At 43.6% G+C, this 18,722-nt stretch overlaps 1 protein-coding gene across 2 annotated transcripts in view; it reads right to left on the reverse strand.

The window, feature by feature from the left end:
* Positions 1–18,722, reverse strand: part of LOC115177335 (R-spondin-2) — a 76,703-nt gene that overhangs the window by 21,006 nt on the left and 36,975 nt on the right. For both annotated transcript variants that reach the window (XM_029738025.1, XM_029738026.1), the window contains 2 exons: positions 4,106–4,249; positions 3,518–3,706 (listed from right to left, as the gene is read on the reverse strand). In XM_029738025.1, the coding sequence (XP_029593885.1) occupies positions 3,518–3,706; positions 4,106–4,249 (333 nt within the window). The remainder of the gene's footprint in view (positions 1–3,517; positions 3,707–4,105; positions 4,250–18,722) is intronic.

The raw sequence follows: 18,722 nt of genomic DNA on the forward strand, positions 1-18,722 counted from the left end.
AATTGCTCCCAAGGATGAACCAGACTTGTGGAGGTCTACAATGTTTTTTCTGAGGTCTTGGCTGATTTCTTTTGATTTTCCCATTTTCCCAAAAGACAAGGTGAGCGCTACCATTAGTCCTGTGTCATGCCAACAGTAAAGCATTCATGTGTGGGGTTGCTTCTCAGCCAAGGGAATGGGCTCACTCACAATTTTGCCTAAGAACACAGCCATGAATAAAGAATGGTACCAACACATCCTCCGAGAGCAACTTCTCCCAACCATCCAGGAACAGTTTGGTGACGAACAATGCCTTTTCAGCATGATGGAGCACCTTGCCATAAGGCAAAAGTGATAACTAAGTGGCTCGGGGAACAAACATCGATATTTTGGGTCCATGGCCAGGAAACTCCCCAGACCTTAATCCCATTGAGAATTTGTGGTCAATCCTCAAGAGGCGGGTGGACATACAAAAACCCACAAATTCTGACAAACTCCAAGCATTGATTATGCAAGAATGGACTGCCATCAGTCAGGATGTGGCCCAGAAATTAATTGACAGCATGCCAGGGCGGATTGCAGAGGTCTTGAAAAAGAAGGGTCAACACTGCAAATATTGACTCTTTGCATCAACTTCATGTAATTAATTGTAAGTGCCTTTGACACTTATGAAATGCTTGTAATTATACTTCAGTATTCCATAGTAACATCTGACAAAAATATCTAAAGACACTGAAGCAGCAAACTTTGTGGAAATTAATATTTGTGTCATTCTCAATACTTTTGGCCACAACTGTATATATATTCCTGTCTCATTTTAATCCATAGAAATCTAACCCAATATGTATCCCAAATACTGGTGTTCAGTGGGAAGAAATTACATGCACCCTAAATTATATTTTCTTAACCCAGCCTTTCTTCCATCAGTCTGGATTCTACTCTAGTTCACACTCTAACTGATTTTCTTGTTGGGTTGTATTGTTGTAAAGGTATATTTAGAAGACAAAAACATACATTGTGGTTATAGCCTGGGAATAATCCTATTTACATCTTGAGATGTAATTTGTTATATTGCGGAGCAAAGACATGGTGTATTAGATAGCATTGGAGGGCCTTACTGCCCAAAGTCCCTGGAATCTGTTGTAATTTAAAAGGTCAACTCAAAGGTATTTAATAATGAACCCGGGCGTAATGAGGCCTTTCCATGAACCTCTTGATCTTCATCCACCGGCTTGGACCACTTCCTGGTCACCTGCACACCAAAGGGAAAGACAGACATTCCTCCCATTGGATTACTCTTCATTATCACTTATGGGAAGTGATTATTTTACAATGTCAGTTGGTCTGGAACTGGGACTGGGTCCATGATGCCTGCCTGAAATGAATCTCTGTGCTGTGTGGATCCCTGAGTATTTCTTCTTCTTTTCTTTCTTGGCATTCCCTTATCCCGCTCGACTTAAATGGCTTCCATTTTACATAGTGTTTATTTAAACAGCTTGACATGGACGAGTCTTTCGTTTCACAGGCTTAGTTTTGGGGGATAGGATTTTTAACTACCACTTGAGCGGCGTGAGGGTCGGGGAGTTAACAGTTCCGTTTAAGTACAAAACTCAACTTTATGATACGAGCCACCTCTGCCATTCTTGTAACCAAAAAGAGCACACAGCAACGACTACAGACAACTTTAACTACACAACTAAATTGAAGCCATGGACCATTCCCAGAAACATTGAATGGGGTGAAGACACTAATAGATGACCGTATCAACCATGAGACAGGAGTGATAAGCGAGGTCGACGTTAGAGACCCCCACACTTGGTTTCTACAGGCTAGCAGAAAAATAGCTTGCTATGCATTCAATTGAGACTTTTCACAATAACTCCCCATCACTGACCTCATACTAGATAATTGATGCCAGTAACACAGGCCCAACAATGCCAGGTTTTAATTAAAGAAGACCATAAAATACTTTGGAAAAGGTCAAGCAAGCAGTGCTAAATTAGGGGGAGGGAAATTCCTAAAGAAAAAAAACAGGACAGGGGATAGAAACACATAATCACCCCACTGGGCACACACTATTTGAATCAATGTTGTTTATACATCATTTCAATGTTTCCACGTCAGTTTCACTGGGCACAGACGTTAATTCAACGTATTTTCAACGTTGGTTCCACACACATGGCCCAGCTAGAGTCAAGGATCTGCCCAGTGGGACAGTTTCCAAGCCAGAAAGCACTGCCTGCCTCAATATTGCTGCAATTGGAGAGACAATCATGGTTTATTTCAAGTTTATTTACGCTCTCACCACCTCACTAAATGGTACTCGGATTTAACATGCAATACCAAAAATGGAGGAAAATCCTGGAGAGAGTAGGATATTTTCCAGCTTTTTTTAAACAATGTTCTTTTTCATCATTTTCCGGAAGGCTTGAACCCAATCTGCCATTCTGCCACTATAACTCCTATATCTCCATGTTTTGCCTAAGGAAGTGTATGCACAGCACATCCTAATCCGAAATCACATTGACTGAGTTAGGGACATATTTGAGTTAGGGACAACTTTTCTGTCATCAACTCGTCAATAAGCACACTTGAACGAGGTCATCGCTCTAAATGGTGTGTTTGGATCATCTGTGAAGAACTGAAGAACTTCAGGAAAAATATTTTCCTAGCTGTATTTACACAAAAAATATTTCCAGATCTGACTTCTCATTTAATGGTCGACGTACATGCTGTGCGTACCGCAAATAACTTTCAAATGGACGGGAGGAAACAGAGAGTGCCATTGAGGAAACCTGCAGTTCATACTTTGAAGAATTCCACAGAAGAGAGAGAGAGAGAGAGAGAGAGAGAGAGAGAGAGAGAGAGAGAGAGCGAGAGAGAGAGAGAAAAATATATATACCCAGAAAAACCTGGTGAGCTGGCTTGAATGGGGTGGCCATGGAAAAATACTGATACTTCATGCATGAAAACGCCACTGTGCACCTAAAAACCAAAAGGTAAAAAAAAAAGGCAGAACGTGGTGGGTTTGTGTTTGAGGGACACGCAGGGTTAATGTGGGCTAGAGCAGCAGACATACCTGGTGGGACTCTGAGACCAGAAAGGGGAAATGGTTTCTCCCAAGAGGGAGTTCTGGCCCCTTACCCTAGATACAAGTCTCTAAAACACAGGTGTCAAACTCATTCGACGGAGGGTCGAGTGTCTGCAGGTTTTCGCTCCTCCCTTGTACTTGATTGATGAATTAAGGTCACTAATTAGTAAAGAACTCCCCATACCTGGTTATCTAGGCCTTAATTGAAAGGAAAAAAACAAAAACCTGCAGACACTAGGCCCTCCATGAAATGAGTTTGACACCGCTGCTCTAAAGCACTATAATCCTTGAGGAGAGGCTAGACTTGCACATGACAGACACACCACAGACCAAAAACACCCTAAAGATAGAGATGGATGACACAGACGCGCAAACACACACACACACACACACATTATCTATCTACCCACCCAAACAGCTGTCTGCCAATATGGCGTTACGTCTTACCTCTCCTGCAGTGCCTAATGGCCATTTTGCATCTCTTGGACTCGGCGATGGTGGGGCAGGGTATAGTGTCCTTGGGCGGCTTCTTCACGATGTGCCGCGTCCGGGTCTCCAGACCCCACTTGAAGCCGCAGGTTTTGTTTCTCCTGGTGCAAGACCCCCACTCGCTCCACTGGCCCACCTCGCAGCCTTCTGTGTGGGAAGAGACATGAGTCATTAAAGGGTAGCGCCAGGGAGACTCGATAGAGGGTCCAAATCAAGGTTTACTACAGTACATAGTGAAAAGACTAGGATGGCCATAACCTCTTGGTGTGTGGTCCTTTCCATCCTTCTACTGTTTCATTCAAAAACATATACAAGAGGTTAGATGGTTAAAGACTTTTGGGTAAAGTCAATCAGTTCTAGGAGATCCTGCCTCAATGTGATCCACATTGTCGACTTTCCACATTTCAAACACAGTATGAATTACTCCAAAAAGACACCCTATTCCCTATAGAGTGCACTACTTTGAACCAGAGCCCAGTAGCGCACCACATAGAGAATACGGAGCTATTTCAGACACACATATGTCTTTGCTGTTTCGCGTCTTACCTCCACACTCCATGGTGTCCTCCAGGGGCGCAAAGCCCTCTGGGCACTTCTCGGAGCAGCGCCCTTTGTGCAGGTAAAACCCTGCCTTGCACTTGGTGCAGAAGTCTTTACTGAAGCAGGACTCACAGTTATCTATCCTGCACCCTGTGGGAGGAAGAGGAGACGAGATGAGAGGCGACGCGGGGAGAGGAGGGGAAGTGAAGAGAGGAGAGGTCTCGGCAAGGCCAGGGCTAGGCAGCGGTACAGTACAGTTTACACTCATACCATCTGGAGTTGATAGAAGACTAAGGGGGTTTGGGGAAGGAGATGGAGTTCTTGAAAGGATTACCGCCCCCCCTCCAAAAGAAAGCCTCTGCGTTGATGTCCTGTGAATCATATAATCATATATCTCCAGGGCTGTGCTGTATTTCAGCACACTCGGTTTTCAGTGTGAGCGGGTGAAGAGTGCGAACTGTGAAATAACAACAGCAAAGTTAGTGAAACATTACCTCACTGTGACCCCTTTCAACACAGGCAGGAAAACAGACCACTAGCCTGACATCCAACAGTCTGGAGACAACACAGAGGTCTGGGCCTGGTTCTCATGTCCTAGCCATGAATGGGTTTGAGGGATTCCATTTTGTTTTGGTGGGGGGGATTCTATTTTGTTTTGGTTTTCAATATATTTTTTAAGAAAGTTAGTTTTACCCATGCCTCCAATTTCTGTTTGATATGGCTTATTCTAAGCTTCGTGTTATCAGACATTGCATCATTGATGGGGGTAAGAATGAACTTTTTGTGATTAGGAAGCTGGCATACAGCTGTGATAGAATCCTCGGTTTTGTGTTAGTTTGGGTTGGGGGAACAAAAACATTGCGAGCCCCTGCCAAACTAACTAACCAACGCTGATGTCGATGGTGAGAAACACAACGCCACACTTATCGTCCCACGCCCCACCCTGCCGGGCTGAAACACAGCACTGTGCGGCGATGGCGACGTGTCATCAAGCCTTTTACTCTGCAAATAGCACGTTCAGGCAGGGGCCCAAATTACATGAGCCGCACCGACGGGGCGACGCGCTGGGCTGCATGATTAAAAGGAAGCCCTCACACGAGCTGTCTAATTGATGACACTCCTCAGAATACTTAAGTCGCCTGATTGGTTGGCTAACCCCAATCTATATTAGAGGAGGCTGGTGGGAGGACCTATAGGAGGATGGGCTAATTGTAATGGCTGGAATGGAATAAATGGAACGTATCAAGCATATCAAACATATAGAAACCACATGTTTGACTTTGTTCCATTAATTCCATTTCAGCCATGTCAATGAGCCCATCCTCCTATAGCTCGTCCCACCAGCCTCCACTGACCTATAGGCTAGCCATCTAGCAGCAGTCATCTCTATCACTCGCTCAACTAGGCTTTCTCAGGTATGGTGGTGACATCTGTTCTTCTCTGTGTCTCCCGGAGAGTCACCATGTGTGCATGTGAGTGTGTGATTGTGTGTTGAAGTAATTATCCACATGTAACAGATACAGAGTACAAGGCCCAAGACTCTTTTATCTAGGACCCTATTGCGGGCCCGGAGAAGGTTCTCACAATCACGCCCCTTAATTACACCATCTCCAGCTAACCATCAGGCCTCCTCTGCTCACTCTGCATTCCTCTGCAACGACGGAGGTCCCTCCCCTTTTCACTTTGAACCCCTAAGTATGGCCTCTACCCACTCACTCTGTCTCTCACGCTTTTCCAATCCTGACCAGTCTAAACAAACCCGCCGCAAACACACACATATACACACGTCACGTCCACACACACACACACACATCAAAGTTGGTTGGGGACACACCCATCGCCCTGTCCCCCCTGTTGCCTACCTTATGAAAAGATGACAAGATGTTTGAATACCAGCCTCCACACTGTTCTTGATTCTTTACCTAGATACAGTATCTATTGGCTCTCTGGCTGGTCATTGGCATAATGCTTGATTATCACCCTCATCAAAGTTTAATGAATGATGTTCCTGACGCGATATGTATAGGTCTACTGTAGGCCTATATCCAGAGGTTCAATGGATATATATATACAGTCGAAGTTGGAAGTTTACATACACCTTTGCCAAATACATTTAAACTCAGTTTTTCACAATTCCTGACATTTAATCCTAGTAAAAATCCCCTGTCTTAGGTCAGTTAGGATCACCACTTTATTTTAAGAATGTGAAATGTCAGAATAATAGTAGAGAGAATGATTTATTTCAGCTTTTATTTCTTTCATCACATTCCCAGTGGGTCAGAAGTTTACATACACTCAATTAGTATTTGGTAGCATTGCCTTTAAATTGGGTCAAACGTTTCAGGTAGCCTTCCACCAGCTTCCCACAATAAGGTGGGTGAATTGTCCCCATGTGCAGTTGCAAACGGTTTTGGAGCAGTGGCTTCTTCCTCGCTGAGCGGCCTTTCAGGTTATGTCGATATAGGACTCGTTTTACTGTGGATACAGACAATTTTGTGCCTGTTTCCTCCAGCATCTTCACAAGGTCCTTTGCTGTTGTTCTGGGATTGATTTGCACTTTTCGCACCAAAATACAGTCATCTCTAGGAGACAGAACACGTCTCCTTCCTGAGCGGTATGATGGTTGCGTGGTCCCATGGGGTTTATACTTGCGTACTATTGCTTGTACAGATGAACGTGGTACCTTCAGGCATTTGGAAATTGCTCCCAAGGATGAACCAGACTTGTGGAGGTCTACAATGTTTTTTCTGAGGTCTTGGCTGATTACTTCTGATTTTCCCATGATGTCAAGCAAAGAGGCAGTGAGTTGGAAGGTAGGCCTTGAAATACATCCAGAGGTACACCTCCAATTGACTCAAATGATGTCAATTAGCCTATCAGAAGCTTCTATAGCCATGACATCATTTTCTGGAATTTTCCAAGCTGTTTAAAGGCACAGTCAACTTAGTGTTTGTAAACTTCTGACCCACTGGAATTGTGATACAATGAATTATAAGTGAAATAATCTGTCTGTAAACAATTGTTGTAAACATTACTTGTGTCATGCACAAAGTAGATGTCCTAACCGACTTGCCAAAACTATAGTTTGTTAACAAGAAATGTGTGAAGTGGTTGAAAAATTAGTTTTAATGACTCCAACCTAAATGTATGTAAACTTCCAACTTCAACTATATATATATATATATATGTATGTATGTGTGTATGTATCCATGTGTATATGTATGTATATATGTACTGTATGTATACATAATATATTTGTCATGTGAATGCTGTATATAAAAGTACCATGTCTGTAGTATGTAAAATGGAATATATAAAATGTATGTTCGTGAAGAAAAAAGCTGGAAAAGAAGTTACAAAAAAATAAGTTTCATTACATTTACATTTACATTTAAGTCATTTAGCAGACGCTCTTATCCAGAGCGACTTACAAATTGGTGCATTCACCTTATGATATCCAGTGGAACAACCACTTTACAATAGTGCATCTAAATCTTTTAAGGGGGGGGGGGGTTAGAAGGATTACTTTATCCTATCCCAGGTATTCCTTCATCTTTGGGACATGAATAAAACCAGCTACAGCCTAAGTGATCTAATGGTAAAAGCGCAGTGCAACCTAGGGCAATATAATGGCATTTAAAATACGCTTTTATCCAAAGGAAAAGAGAGAAACTCTCTCGGAGGTGACAGCCATATGTGACAACCAGCTGGGATTTGCAGAAACGGGATGTTGGGGTAGGAACAGTGTAAATTCAGTGCTACTGGAACGGATGTGCGGATGTGGTACATGGAGGCATACAACAGACACTCTCAGATTCAAGAGGTGGTCTGAGGCAGCCTGTAAGACCTCACTGCACTCCTGGGTCGTGTTCATTAGGGCACACTGTAGGGCAATTCCACGGTAAAAGAGTGATGCTGAGACTCTGATTTTTTACTTTAAAATGCATATCCAACAAAAACCAATGATTGCAAAGTTAAAACAGACAATACAACTCTATGCACAAAGACTACTTTTAGCAATTTCCACTGAACATTTTACAAAAACACATTTACACGAAGAACAGTGCTGATGCAAAGTTTGGTAACAGAACGACGCCACAAACAGCACAAACCGCCATTCTGTGTGTTTAACTTTGCAATCATTGGTTTGTGTTGGATATACTGTACATTTTAAAGTGAAAAATCTGAGTCTCAGCATCACTCCGTTACAGTGGAATTGCCCTACACTGGACAAGTACAAATAGTTTTATTCCGTTTGGTACCAATTGAAGACTACCTAGATAGAACAAAACAAACTAAACATGGAAGGCAGCCAACATTTACAATATACACATTTCTGCCTTCTCACTATCTCATCCCTGGTCCAACATATCACACACACACGTGCTTATCTCTTGCTTGATAAACACACTGGGCCAATAGAGTTACGCAGTGCTGTAGAGATTTTGGCATGGAATGAGTGAAACAGGGGAGGTAAGGCAGAGGCCCACACAAATGCAGGATGCGCTCGCTCTCCTCTCCCTCCTCCCTACTTTTTTTTTGTTTTTTAGCTCTCATCCCTCTCTCCTCTCCTCTTTGTTCCCGCTGAAATTAGATATTGGTGGGGCTCGGTGTCAATACACGTCAGGCCCAAGACAGGGACCCAACAGCCAATAAATCGAAGGAGTAGATTGGAAAGCAGCGCTCCTCTTTACCCCTCAAACACAAGCCTTCCCAGGCCTGTCATCACCTAAGTCTTTTTCTCTCTTTCGCTCTGACGAAATAAAAGACAAAAGAACATCTGGCACTACTACACTCTCAAGCACTGGCATATTGCGCAACCTGCTGTTATTGACAACAAACAGGAGCGGGGACGCCGGTACACCGAAACACACATGACTAACGAGTGGCACAACGTTAAAGTTCATCTCACAATATACATGTCAAAAACAAGCTTATAGTCAAATTTATTAGCAAACACCGGTGATAGCGATTCCTGTCTTACTTCTTATCAGATGAAATAGAAGATACGGCATTCCTTTACAGATATATCACATGCATATACAGTTGAAGTGGGAAGTTTACATACATTTAGGCTGGAGTCATTAAAACTCGTTTTTCAACCACTCCACAAACGTATTGCTAACAAACTATAGTTTTGGCAAGTTGGTTAGGACATCTACTTTGTGCGTGACACAAGTAATTTTTCCAACAATTGTTTGCAGACAGATTATTTCAATTATAATTCACTGTATCACAATTCCAATGGGTCAGAAGTTAACATACACTAAGTTGACTGTGCCTTTAAACGGCTTGGAAATTTCCAGAAATGGCTTTAGAAGCTTCTGATAGGCTAATTGACATCATGAGTCAATTGGAGGTGTACCTGTGGATCTATTTCAAGGCCTACCTTCCAAATTTCCAAATGCCTGAAGGTACCACGTTCATCTGTAGAAACAATAGTACACAAGTATAAACACCATGGGACCACGCAGCCGTCATACCGCTCAGGAAGGAGACGCATTCTGTCTCCTAGAGATGAACGTACTTTAGTGCAAAAAGTGCAAATCAATCCCAGAACAACAGCAAAGGACCTTGTGAAGATGCTGAAGGAAACAGGTACAAAAGTATCTATATCCACAGTAAAACGAGTCCTATATCGACATAACCTGAAAGGCCGCTCAGCAAGGAAGAAGCCACTGCTCCAAAACAGTTTGAAACTACACATGGGGACAAAGATGGTACTTTTTGGAGAAATGTCCTCTGGTCTGATGAAATAAAAATAGAACTGTTTGGCTATAATGACCATCGTTATGTTTGGAGGTAAAAGGGGGGGCTTGCAAGCCAAAGAACACCATCCCAACCATGAAGCACGGGGGTGGCAGCATCATGTTGTGGGGGTGCTTTTCTGCAGGAAGGACTGGTGCACTTCACAAAATTGCTGGCATCATGAGGAAAGAAAATTATGTGGATATATTGAAGCAACATCTCAAGACATCAGTCAGGATGTTAAAGCTTGCTCGCAAATGGATCTTCCAAATGGACAATGACCCCAAGCATACTTCCAAAGTTGTGGCAAAATGGCTTAAGGACAACAAAGTCAAGGTATTGGAGTGGCCATCACAAAGCCCTGACCTCAATTCTATAGAAAATGTGTGGGCAGAACTGAAAAAGCATGTGTGAGCAAGGAGGCCTACAAACCTGACTCAGTTACACCAGCTCTGTCAGGAGGAATGGGCCAAAATTCACCCAACTTATTGTGGGAAGGTTGTGGAAGGCTACCCGAAACATTTAACCCAAGTTAAACAATTTAAAGGCAATGCTACCAAATACTAATTGAGTGTATGTAAACTTCTGACCCACTGGGAATGTGATGAAAGAAATAAAAGCTTAAATAAATAATTCTCTCTACTATTAATCTGACATTTCACATTCTTAAAATAAAAGTGGTGATCCTAACTGACCTAAAGACCGGGAAGTTTTACGAGGATTAAATGTCAGGAATTGTGAAAAACTGAGTTTAAATGTATTTGGCTAAGGTGTATGTAAACTTCCGACTTCAACTGTATATGTATGTATGTATGTATGTATGTATGTATGTATGTATGTATGTATATATATATATATATATATATATATATATATGTGTGTATGTATATATACTGCTCAAAAAAATAAAGGGAACACTTAAACAACACATCCTAGATCTGAATGAAAGAAATAATCTTATTAAATACTTTTTTCTTTACATAGTTGAATGTGCTGACAACAAAATCACACAAAAATAATCAATGGAAATCCAATTTATCAACCCATGGAGGTCTGGATTTGGAGTCACACTCAAAATTAAAGTGGAAAACCACACAACAGGCTGATCCAACTTTGATGTAATGTCCTTAAAACAAGTCAAAATGAGGCTCAGTAGTGTGTGTGGCCTCCACGTGCCTGTATGACCTCCCTACAACGCCTGGGCATGTTCCTGATGAGGTGGCGGATGGTCTCCTGAGGGATCTCCTCCCAGACCTGGACTAAAGCATCCGCCAACTCCTGGACAGTCTGTGGTGCAACGTGGCGTTGGTGGATGGAGCGAGACATGATGTCCCAGATGTGCTCAATTGGATTCAGGTGTGGGGAACGGGCGGGCCAGTCCATAGCATCAATGCCTTCCTCTTGCAGGAACTGCTGACACACTCCAGCCACATGAGGTCTAGCATTGTCTTGCATTAGGAGGAACCCAGGGCCAACCGCACCAGCATATGGTCTCACAAGGGGTCTGAGGATCTCATCTCGGTACCTAATGGCAGTCAGGCTACCTCTGGCGAGCACATGGAGGGCTGTGCGGCCCCCCAAAGAAATGCCACCACACACCATGACTGACCCACCGCCAAACCGGTCATGCTGGAGGATGTTGCAGGCAGCAGAACGTTCTCCACGGCATCTCCAGACTCTGTCACGTCTGTCACGTGCTCAGTGTGAACCTGCTTTCATCTGTGAAGAGCACAGGGCGCCAGTGGCGAATTTGCCAATCTTGGTGTTCTCTGGCAAATGCCAAACGTCCTGCACGGTGTTGGGCTGTAAGCACAACCCCCAACTGTGGACGTCGGGCCCTCATACCACCCTCATGGAGTCTGTTTCTGACCGTTTGAGCAGACACATGCACATTTGTGGCCTGCTGGAGGTCATTTTGCAGGGCTCTGGCAGTGCTTCTCCTGCTCCTCCTTGCACAAAGGCGGAGGTAGCGGTCCTGCTGCTGGGTTGTTGCCCTCCTACGGCCTCCTCCACATCTCCTGATGTACTGGCCTGTCTCCTGGTAGCGCCTCCATGCTCTGGACACTACGCTGACAGACACAGCAAACCTTCTTGCCTCAGCTCGCATTGATGTGCCATCCTGGATGAGCTGCACTACCTGAGCCACTTGTGTGGGTTGTAGACTCCGTCTCATGCTACCACTAGAATGAAAGCACCGCCAGCATTCAAAAGTAACCAAAACATCAGCCAGGAAGCATAGGAACTGAGAAGTGGTCTGTGGTCCCCACCTGCAGAACCACTCCTTTATTGGCGGTGTCTTGCTAATTGCCTATAATTTCCACCTGTTGTCTATTCCATTTGCACAACAGCATGTGACATTTATTGTCAATCAGTGTTGCTTCCTAAGTGGACAGTTTGATTTCACAGAAGTGTGATTGACTTGGAGTTACATTGTGTTGTTTAAGTGTTCCCTTTATTTTTTTGAGCAGTGTATATATGTATATATGTATGTATGTGTATGTATGTCTGGGGTCAGAGTTGGATGGATATGAGGGAAGTTCCCACAGAGTGCTGCATCTGCCCGGCTGCTTGTCTGCCTCTGCGGTAGCCAGGGGCCCAATGGAGAGCGCCAGACGAGGCCCATGGCCCTCAGATGCATAGGAGCAGGTTATAGCCCTCTTTGGGATTAACCTCTGTGCCGCCTCCGATGTCTCTTCTAGGTGCCTCTGGGAGACTAATAAGAAATAATGAGGTCCTCAGATCTGGCAGGAATCTGATGAAAGGAAGGCTCAATGTTCTTCTTGAGGCTTAAAACACATGATCTCCTCTTAGCCTTGTTTCTCTGTTTTTAACTCAATATCAAATCATTTCTGGGTAACAATTAAGTAGTGTACTGTGATTGTTTTCAATTAAAATGGTCAAAAAGAAAAATAAATAGCTTCTTAGTAAAGTGCAATTTCTCAAGCAAGAATTGCGGTAGGACTGTCTGGGAGTGGGGAGGGGAAAACTGAAAACTAGTTGTTATTGGCAGACAGGTTTGGAACTCTCTTTCTTATTGTTCTATTAGGCCAAAACGCTAACCCGCCAAAACAGGCTGAAATTTCAGATGGTCAACATCTTTTAAAGGAAAGTCATGGTTGCACTTGTATGAATGTGACTGTTTCCATTTTTTTGTTTTTTCAGTTTGTGGTTTTCATGTCAACTACATTTGGAGTTGAATCATGGAGCTTTAAAAGCGTGATCTAACCCTGCGAGTCTAGCTGGCAGCGACTCTCCCCTCTCTCTCTGCTGTGGTCTGGATTGAAAATCAGCAAATTTGATCAGGGACACTCAAAGCAATTGTCAATTTCAGAGGTGTTCTTTCTGAGATTGGGTTGACATGGGACATATGCCATCACTTGATTTATTTCAATGAATATTCATGTTAAAAAAACTGTAAATCATTTTTCAAAAGATGGAGAATCTGTTGGGAGCCCAGAGAGGGCCTTTCTTGTAAGCTATGGGGGTTAGGTTGTCAAGCCAATCATCAGTCTAATGAAAAGTCACAAAGTCTTCCAGGATGCTAACCAGGACTGCTGTTGAACAGGCAGGCAGCGGCAGTGTCCATGTCCATGATCAGACAGAAAGAAGCTCTGGCACTGAAGCGGGGGAAAACAAACCCCATTTTTCCAGCCTTCCTCTCCAAGTGGGTCTGAGTGAAGCAGCTAGCCTTGTGCTAGCCTAATAGCGCTTTGACTTACTCTCTAAATCAGAAGGTTTGGCTGACATTTAACCCTTGGCTTGCTAGCTGCCACCCAGCCATGTCATGTGGATTGATGGATGGCAGGAGTTCATGTCACAGGGAAAGGCTGCATGTTCTCCCCTCTGACATTCTCTTTTCTTTCCACGTGGATGCTCTTCAACACACTGGCATGGGGCTGCTGGGCGAGACAGTGCCGGTGTTCCTGTCAGTCAGAATGGGCCAGTGGAGAGGAGGCACGACAGGCCTGTCAGTTCGTTGTGTCCATTGTGTTGTCTGGCAGTGTGTCTAAACTGTGGTTTGTAAAAGCTGTGATGATTAACTGTCCCTTGGTAAGGCGCAAAGGCCAAAAGCAACTGGTATTTTTCTGGTTAAAATGTGCAATGGAAATACCCACAGGAAGACAGAGATGCAGAGTAGCCTATTTCTGCCTGTGCTGCCAACGTAGCTCATGGTTTTATGAGTTAGTTCCTTTACAGAGCTTCATACTTCGGTACTCAATTGGCCCGGAGAACTGACGTGTGTCTACTGTCCACCTCAGAATCTACCAAACTCCCATGATGCACTTTAAAAATGAACTATCTTACAAAGGTGTAACCAGTCATCCAAAACTCATAAAACGGGACAAACCAGAAACAAAATGCGAATAAAATCAGAAATGGGGTTTTAAAAATCACCTCGGACAAGGGGAATCTCGAGTGGCATATATACTGGCACTGGACGAGCTGTGATATTTGAACCACACTTCCAGAATATTGGCCATATCTATGAGCTCAGCTTGACAGGGTTTCCATCCTGGCAGGGGGATGCTCGTTGCTGGGGTTTCTGTGAGCATTACAGCATGCTGTGACTGAGGGAGAGCTGTGGCTGAGGGAGAGCTGTGTGTGTGTGTGTGTTTGTTAAATGGAGGTGCATATAGGGACAATCTATCCCAGACTTAAAGCCTTGTCCACCAGGATACCCTCCAAACCTCTTCCCCCCCCACCACCTCAGCAGTGTTTAAAACCATTATACAGCCCCTGGGAGGAAGTTTTGCTCAGAGTATTACTCTCATGCTGCCCCTGTCAACACTTTCCCTACCGTTAAACTGTTATCCACCATTCACCCCCTCCTAATATTTTAAACCCATATGAAAATACAGTTGATGCCTGATACAGTCTATGCCATAGCTTGGGAATTAAATAATGTCATAAAAGCCTGCGTTAAACCTAAATCATGCCGATAGATGTCCCTTGCAAGTAGACAGACTAGTTTGTATTAGCACTGGTGCAACTGCAACGAACTTACGCATAGTTTGCTAACTTACACATCCCTTACTGTATATATGTGCACCTATCAGGACTGGGCTGTATATAAACCATATGTGAATCTCTATCCTTAGAAATGTCCCTGGTAGAGATGGAGGTTGACATAGAGACAGATGAGCATAGAGCAGTATTAGTCTGTTGAGCAGATAAGCGCCTCCATGACTGCAGCTGGACTTACAAATCATATCAAACTCTTCACCATTAGCTGTTGAAAGGTGTGTGTGTGTGTGTGTGTGTGTGTGTGTGTGTGTGTGTGTGTGTGTGTGTGTGTGTACTTATGTATGTGTGTGAGACAGGGGCGGAAATCCCGGGGGGGACGGGGGGGACACGACCCCCCCATCCTGGGAAAAATATGATTTGTCCCCCCCAATATATCACTGAAACATAACTATGTAATTTAAATAATATTAATAATACGCAATGAAAGCAATTGTGCTGATTATAGACACTTAATAGCGCGTTTTCAAGTTTCAAAAGATTGCGACCCCCCCACCCTTTGCCTCACAATGGTTTGATCCACTGCCAGTTCCTTAGTTGGCAAGGTGACAGAGGGGTCGTGTCTACTGTCTGAAAGGCACTCAATGAACGTAACTGATGTGAGGTTAATCCAGTCAATCGCGCACACACACTAGCTGAATATGCAGAGCTAGCGCGCAAATATGAACTATTAAGTTAGCTAGTACCTATTCCATTTATGTGGCCTCGTCAAAGATGGAATCTTTGCTATCGTCAATTTATTCAGCATGCAGATGATGTAAATTAGTGCTTCAAAGTCCCTGTGATAAGGTTAGCGATAAACTGAAGTCCAAACTGAACAGAACTGCACTCTCTTCTACCATTGTCTTAAATATATTTAATGGTCTCGGTACAAAAGCTAAATTGTCGCAAGGGAACATTTATTTATTTATTTTATTTCACCTTTATTTAACCCGGGTAGCAAAGATTATAGCAAACACCACTGAAACGGAATTGGTGCTCGCTAGCTTTGCAAATTCAGCTATTGTTGGAAGCCAGCCAATATGAAACAAACTATTAAAATTACAAAAGGTTGCAGCATATGTTGTGTAAATGGTGAACTCATACAGCTGTCAACTCTTGTCATTTTAATCCGTTTCACATTTGCTAGTTACCTTTTAGATCGAAGCCCAAATAGAATGATAAAAGATAAGATGATAGAAGCCCATCTCCTACTGTAAATAACCTACACACTGTGTGTGTGTAGCCAGCCAGCCAGGTAGAAAAATGGCAGAAAAATAAAAGACGGACATCAGAGTATTTTTCAGTACACCAAAACGCAAAGTAAGAACCCTAGTAGCCTAATATCTCAAAGACTAGTTGATAAAATGTTCATAAGAAAGAAATGAAATTCTAATGGAAATGTTTCACAATGATGTCATTAGGCAGAGCAGGCAACAGATGGCACACAGACAGCAGAGTTGGGGACAGATATGCAGGGACAGACTGGCAGAGACAGGGAGTCTCAGGTAAGTTTGTTGAGTCTTTGTTTGGCAACATTATGAAAGGTTCTCCATTTTTTTTACTTGTAAAATAGGAACATAATTGGAAAATGCCATGGATACCCCCACTCTCAACTTAAACTGGTGACTGAACTAAGATTTGTTAAAGGCAATGGTATTGCTGTTGTGATTAGTTGTGTAGTTTTGGGTACCGGAAGTTAGGAGTACGGCAAACACCTTATTTCTTTGGTTCCTCAATATACATTTACCATATTACAATGTAGGCTATGTGTTACAGCACTACTTTTGGTGTCCCCCTCAGGAATTGCTCTTATGAAAATTTCATGTAATTGTGCCCTCCAAAGTTGATATCAGATTTTCGCCCCTGGTGTGAGAGAGAGAAAGATGAGGAAAACACGGACTGAAACACGTATGCCAGACATTAAAACGGAATTCAGCAATATTCAAACATTTATTGAACTTAGTAGGAAATTAACTACATTTATTGGACTTGTAGAAAATCCATGAACAAAATGCATCAGTGATTTGTATTTTCCTGCAACTTTCTGAAAAGGCACAGGAATGCCCTCGTCTGTGTTGTGTCCAGCGCGCTTTTATCTAGTCTACACTTTGTGTAGCCGTTAGCATGAATGCTAATGATAATCGTCTGCTGGTACTGTAGATGGAAAGGCTTTCACCAAAACCTTCTAAACGAAATGTTGACTACAAAGTAGCCTATGCCTACCTGGCAGAATGATATCATGGTGATTTGCGTCAATCCAGTAGCCATTTGTTTTGCTAACTCTGCAATCACATGAGCGCTACAGAAACACAGCTAACCAAACAAAAGTCTCTGGCTGGTGCACACTTGCATTAATGGGTAACTACACCAATATTTCTTAGATTTTTCCCAGACCTCAAAAGTGAACATACAGTTGTGTGTGTTTTCTATTAAAAAAGTGTGATTTTGAGAGAGAAAACCAAAAAAAAAAAAACATTTAAATGAAACCTGGAAAAACTACTCAGAGAAAACTGAATTTGAGAAAAAACTATGCGGAATCAGGCATCTTCCTCCCCTCCCATTTCCCAACAATTAACTTTCCCCCTCTCTCTTCTAAATTCAGCCACTGGCTGGTTCAGTTGCCTGGTTAGCTTCAGTCACCTAGTCTTACTGCACATTGGCACACAGGTTAAAGTGTGTGGCTACACTCTTTCTTCTCCTAATGCCAAGCTGTCAAGCGGCGGCTGAAAGAGAGTGAGGAACTTAGCCACGGGGTTCCAGCCTCATCACGGCTGGGCCTGGGAGTGAGTGTGTAAACCTCTCTCTCGATCGTGTGGCTTTGGTTTTCCTTTACCCAGGCAGTCCACAAAACAATCTTGAATGAGATAAGATCACACAGACAAACTCTGGTGTAATAATAAGCAGCTGCTCCTTAAGTGATTTCAGAGGCTGCTTTGAAAGACCATGATAACAGAGACGTAATTCCACCTTCCCGGCCTCTTAGACAACATGGGCAGGCACTGGTTCTGGGTCACTGGTGGCGGGGAGGAACCCCGGTGTCTTTGAGCTCAGAGGAGAATCCAGCTGCCTTGTCAGCCCACAAATCGTTCCCGGTGACCCGACAATTAGCTTCGTAGAGCCGAGCTGATAGAACGGCCCGTTATGGCCGACAGACCCAAACTGTTTAGTGGAAATTACATGAAGAGTGCAACTTAAGGAGGAAGGTCAAATGCGAAGTGGGATTACATAGTTACGACTCCAGTAGCGATCACATCAAAGAAGACCTGGCCGCCGAGATTTGATGCTACTTGACAATGGTAAGATTTTGGTTCTGAAAAGAGCAAACTGCCACAAGATTAACTTGCCACACGTTGGTGCCGCACGTCGGTACCGCTTAAAATCAAACTTCGCGCAGGACAGAGAGACAGTGTGGGGAGGGATGGGGAAGAATTACTATCCGCTGAAGAAAACAATGTCTTTCTCCTCTGATTTTCCCTGACTTGTGAAGATAGGGTGAAATGACTGCAGGCCCTTCCTTCTCTTTTATTGTGGGGAATGGAGAGATGAGAATGTGTGTGCAGGGGGAGCGGGTGTCTCGGGGAGGGGAGAATCCAATTGATACCAGCAGTTTACGACAAGCCAGGCATTTCAGTCGCCAATCTGCTCTATTTTTCTGACTGACAAAACCAGCGGACGTATTTGCATGGAGGTTTGGAGAGAGCGAGCCAGTGAGTAAGCAGCAAAATGGGTTCTCCTCCGGTGTCTGCTGCGCGTCTGGATTATTGGGCGTAGAGGTCCTGACACGCTCCTCTGGGGCCTCATTTCAGCATGTCTGTCAGGAGTTTGGCTAACAGAACCCAATGGGTTCAAGTTCTTTCTCAGTTTTCACATG

This window comes from Salmo trutta, chromosome 37 (genome assembly GCF_901001165.1).
Source record: "Salmo trutta chromosome 37, fSalTru1.1, whole genome shotgun sequence".
Taxonomy (NCBI): domain Eukaryota; kingdom Metazoa; phylum Chordata; class Actinopteri; order Salmoniformes; family Salmonidae; genus Salmo; species Salmo trutta.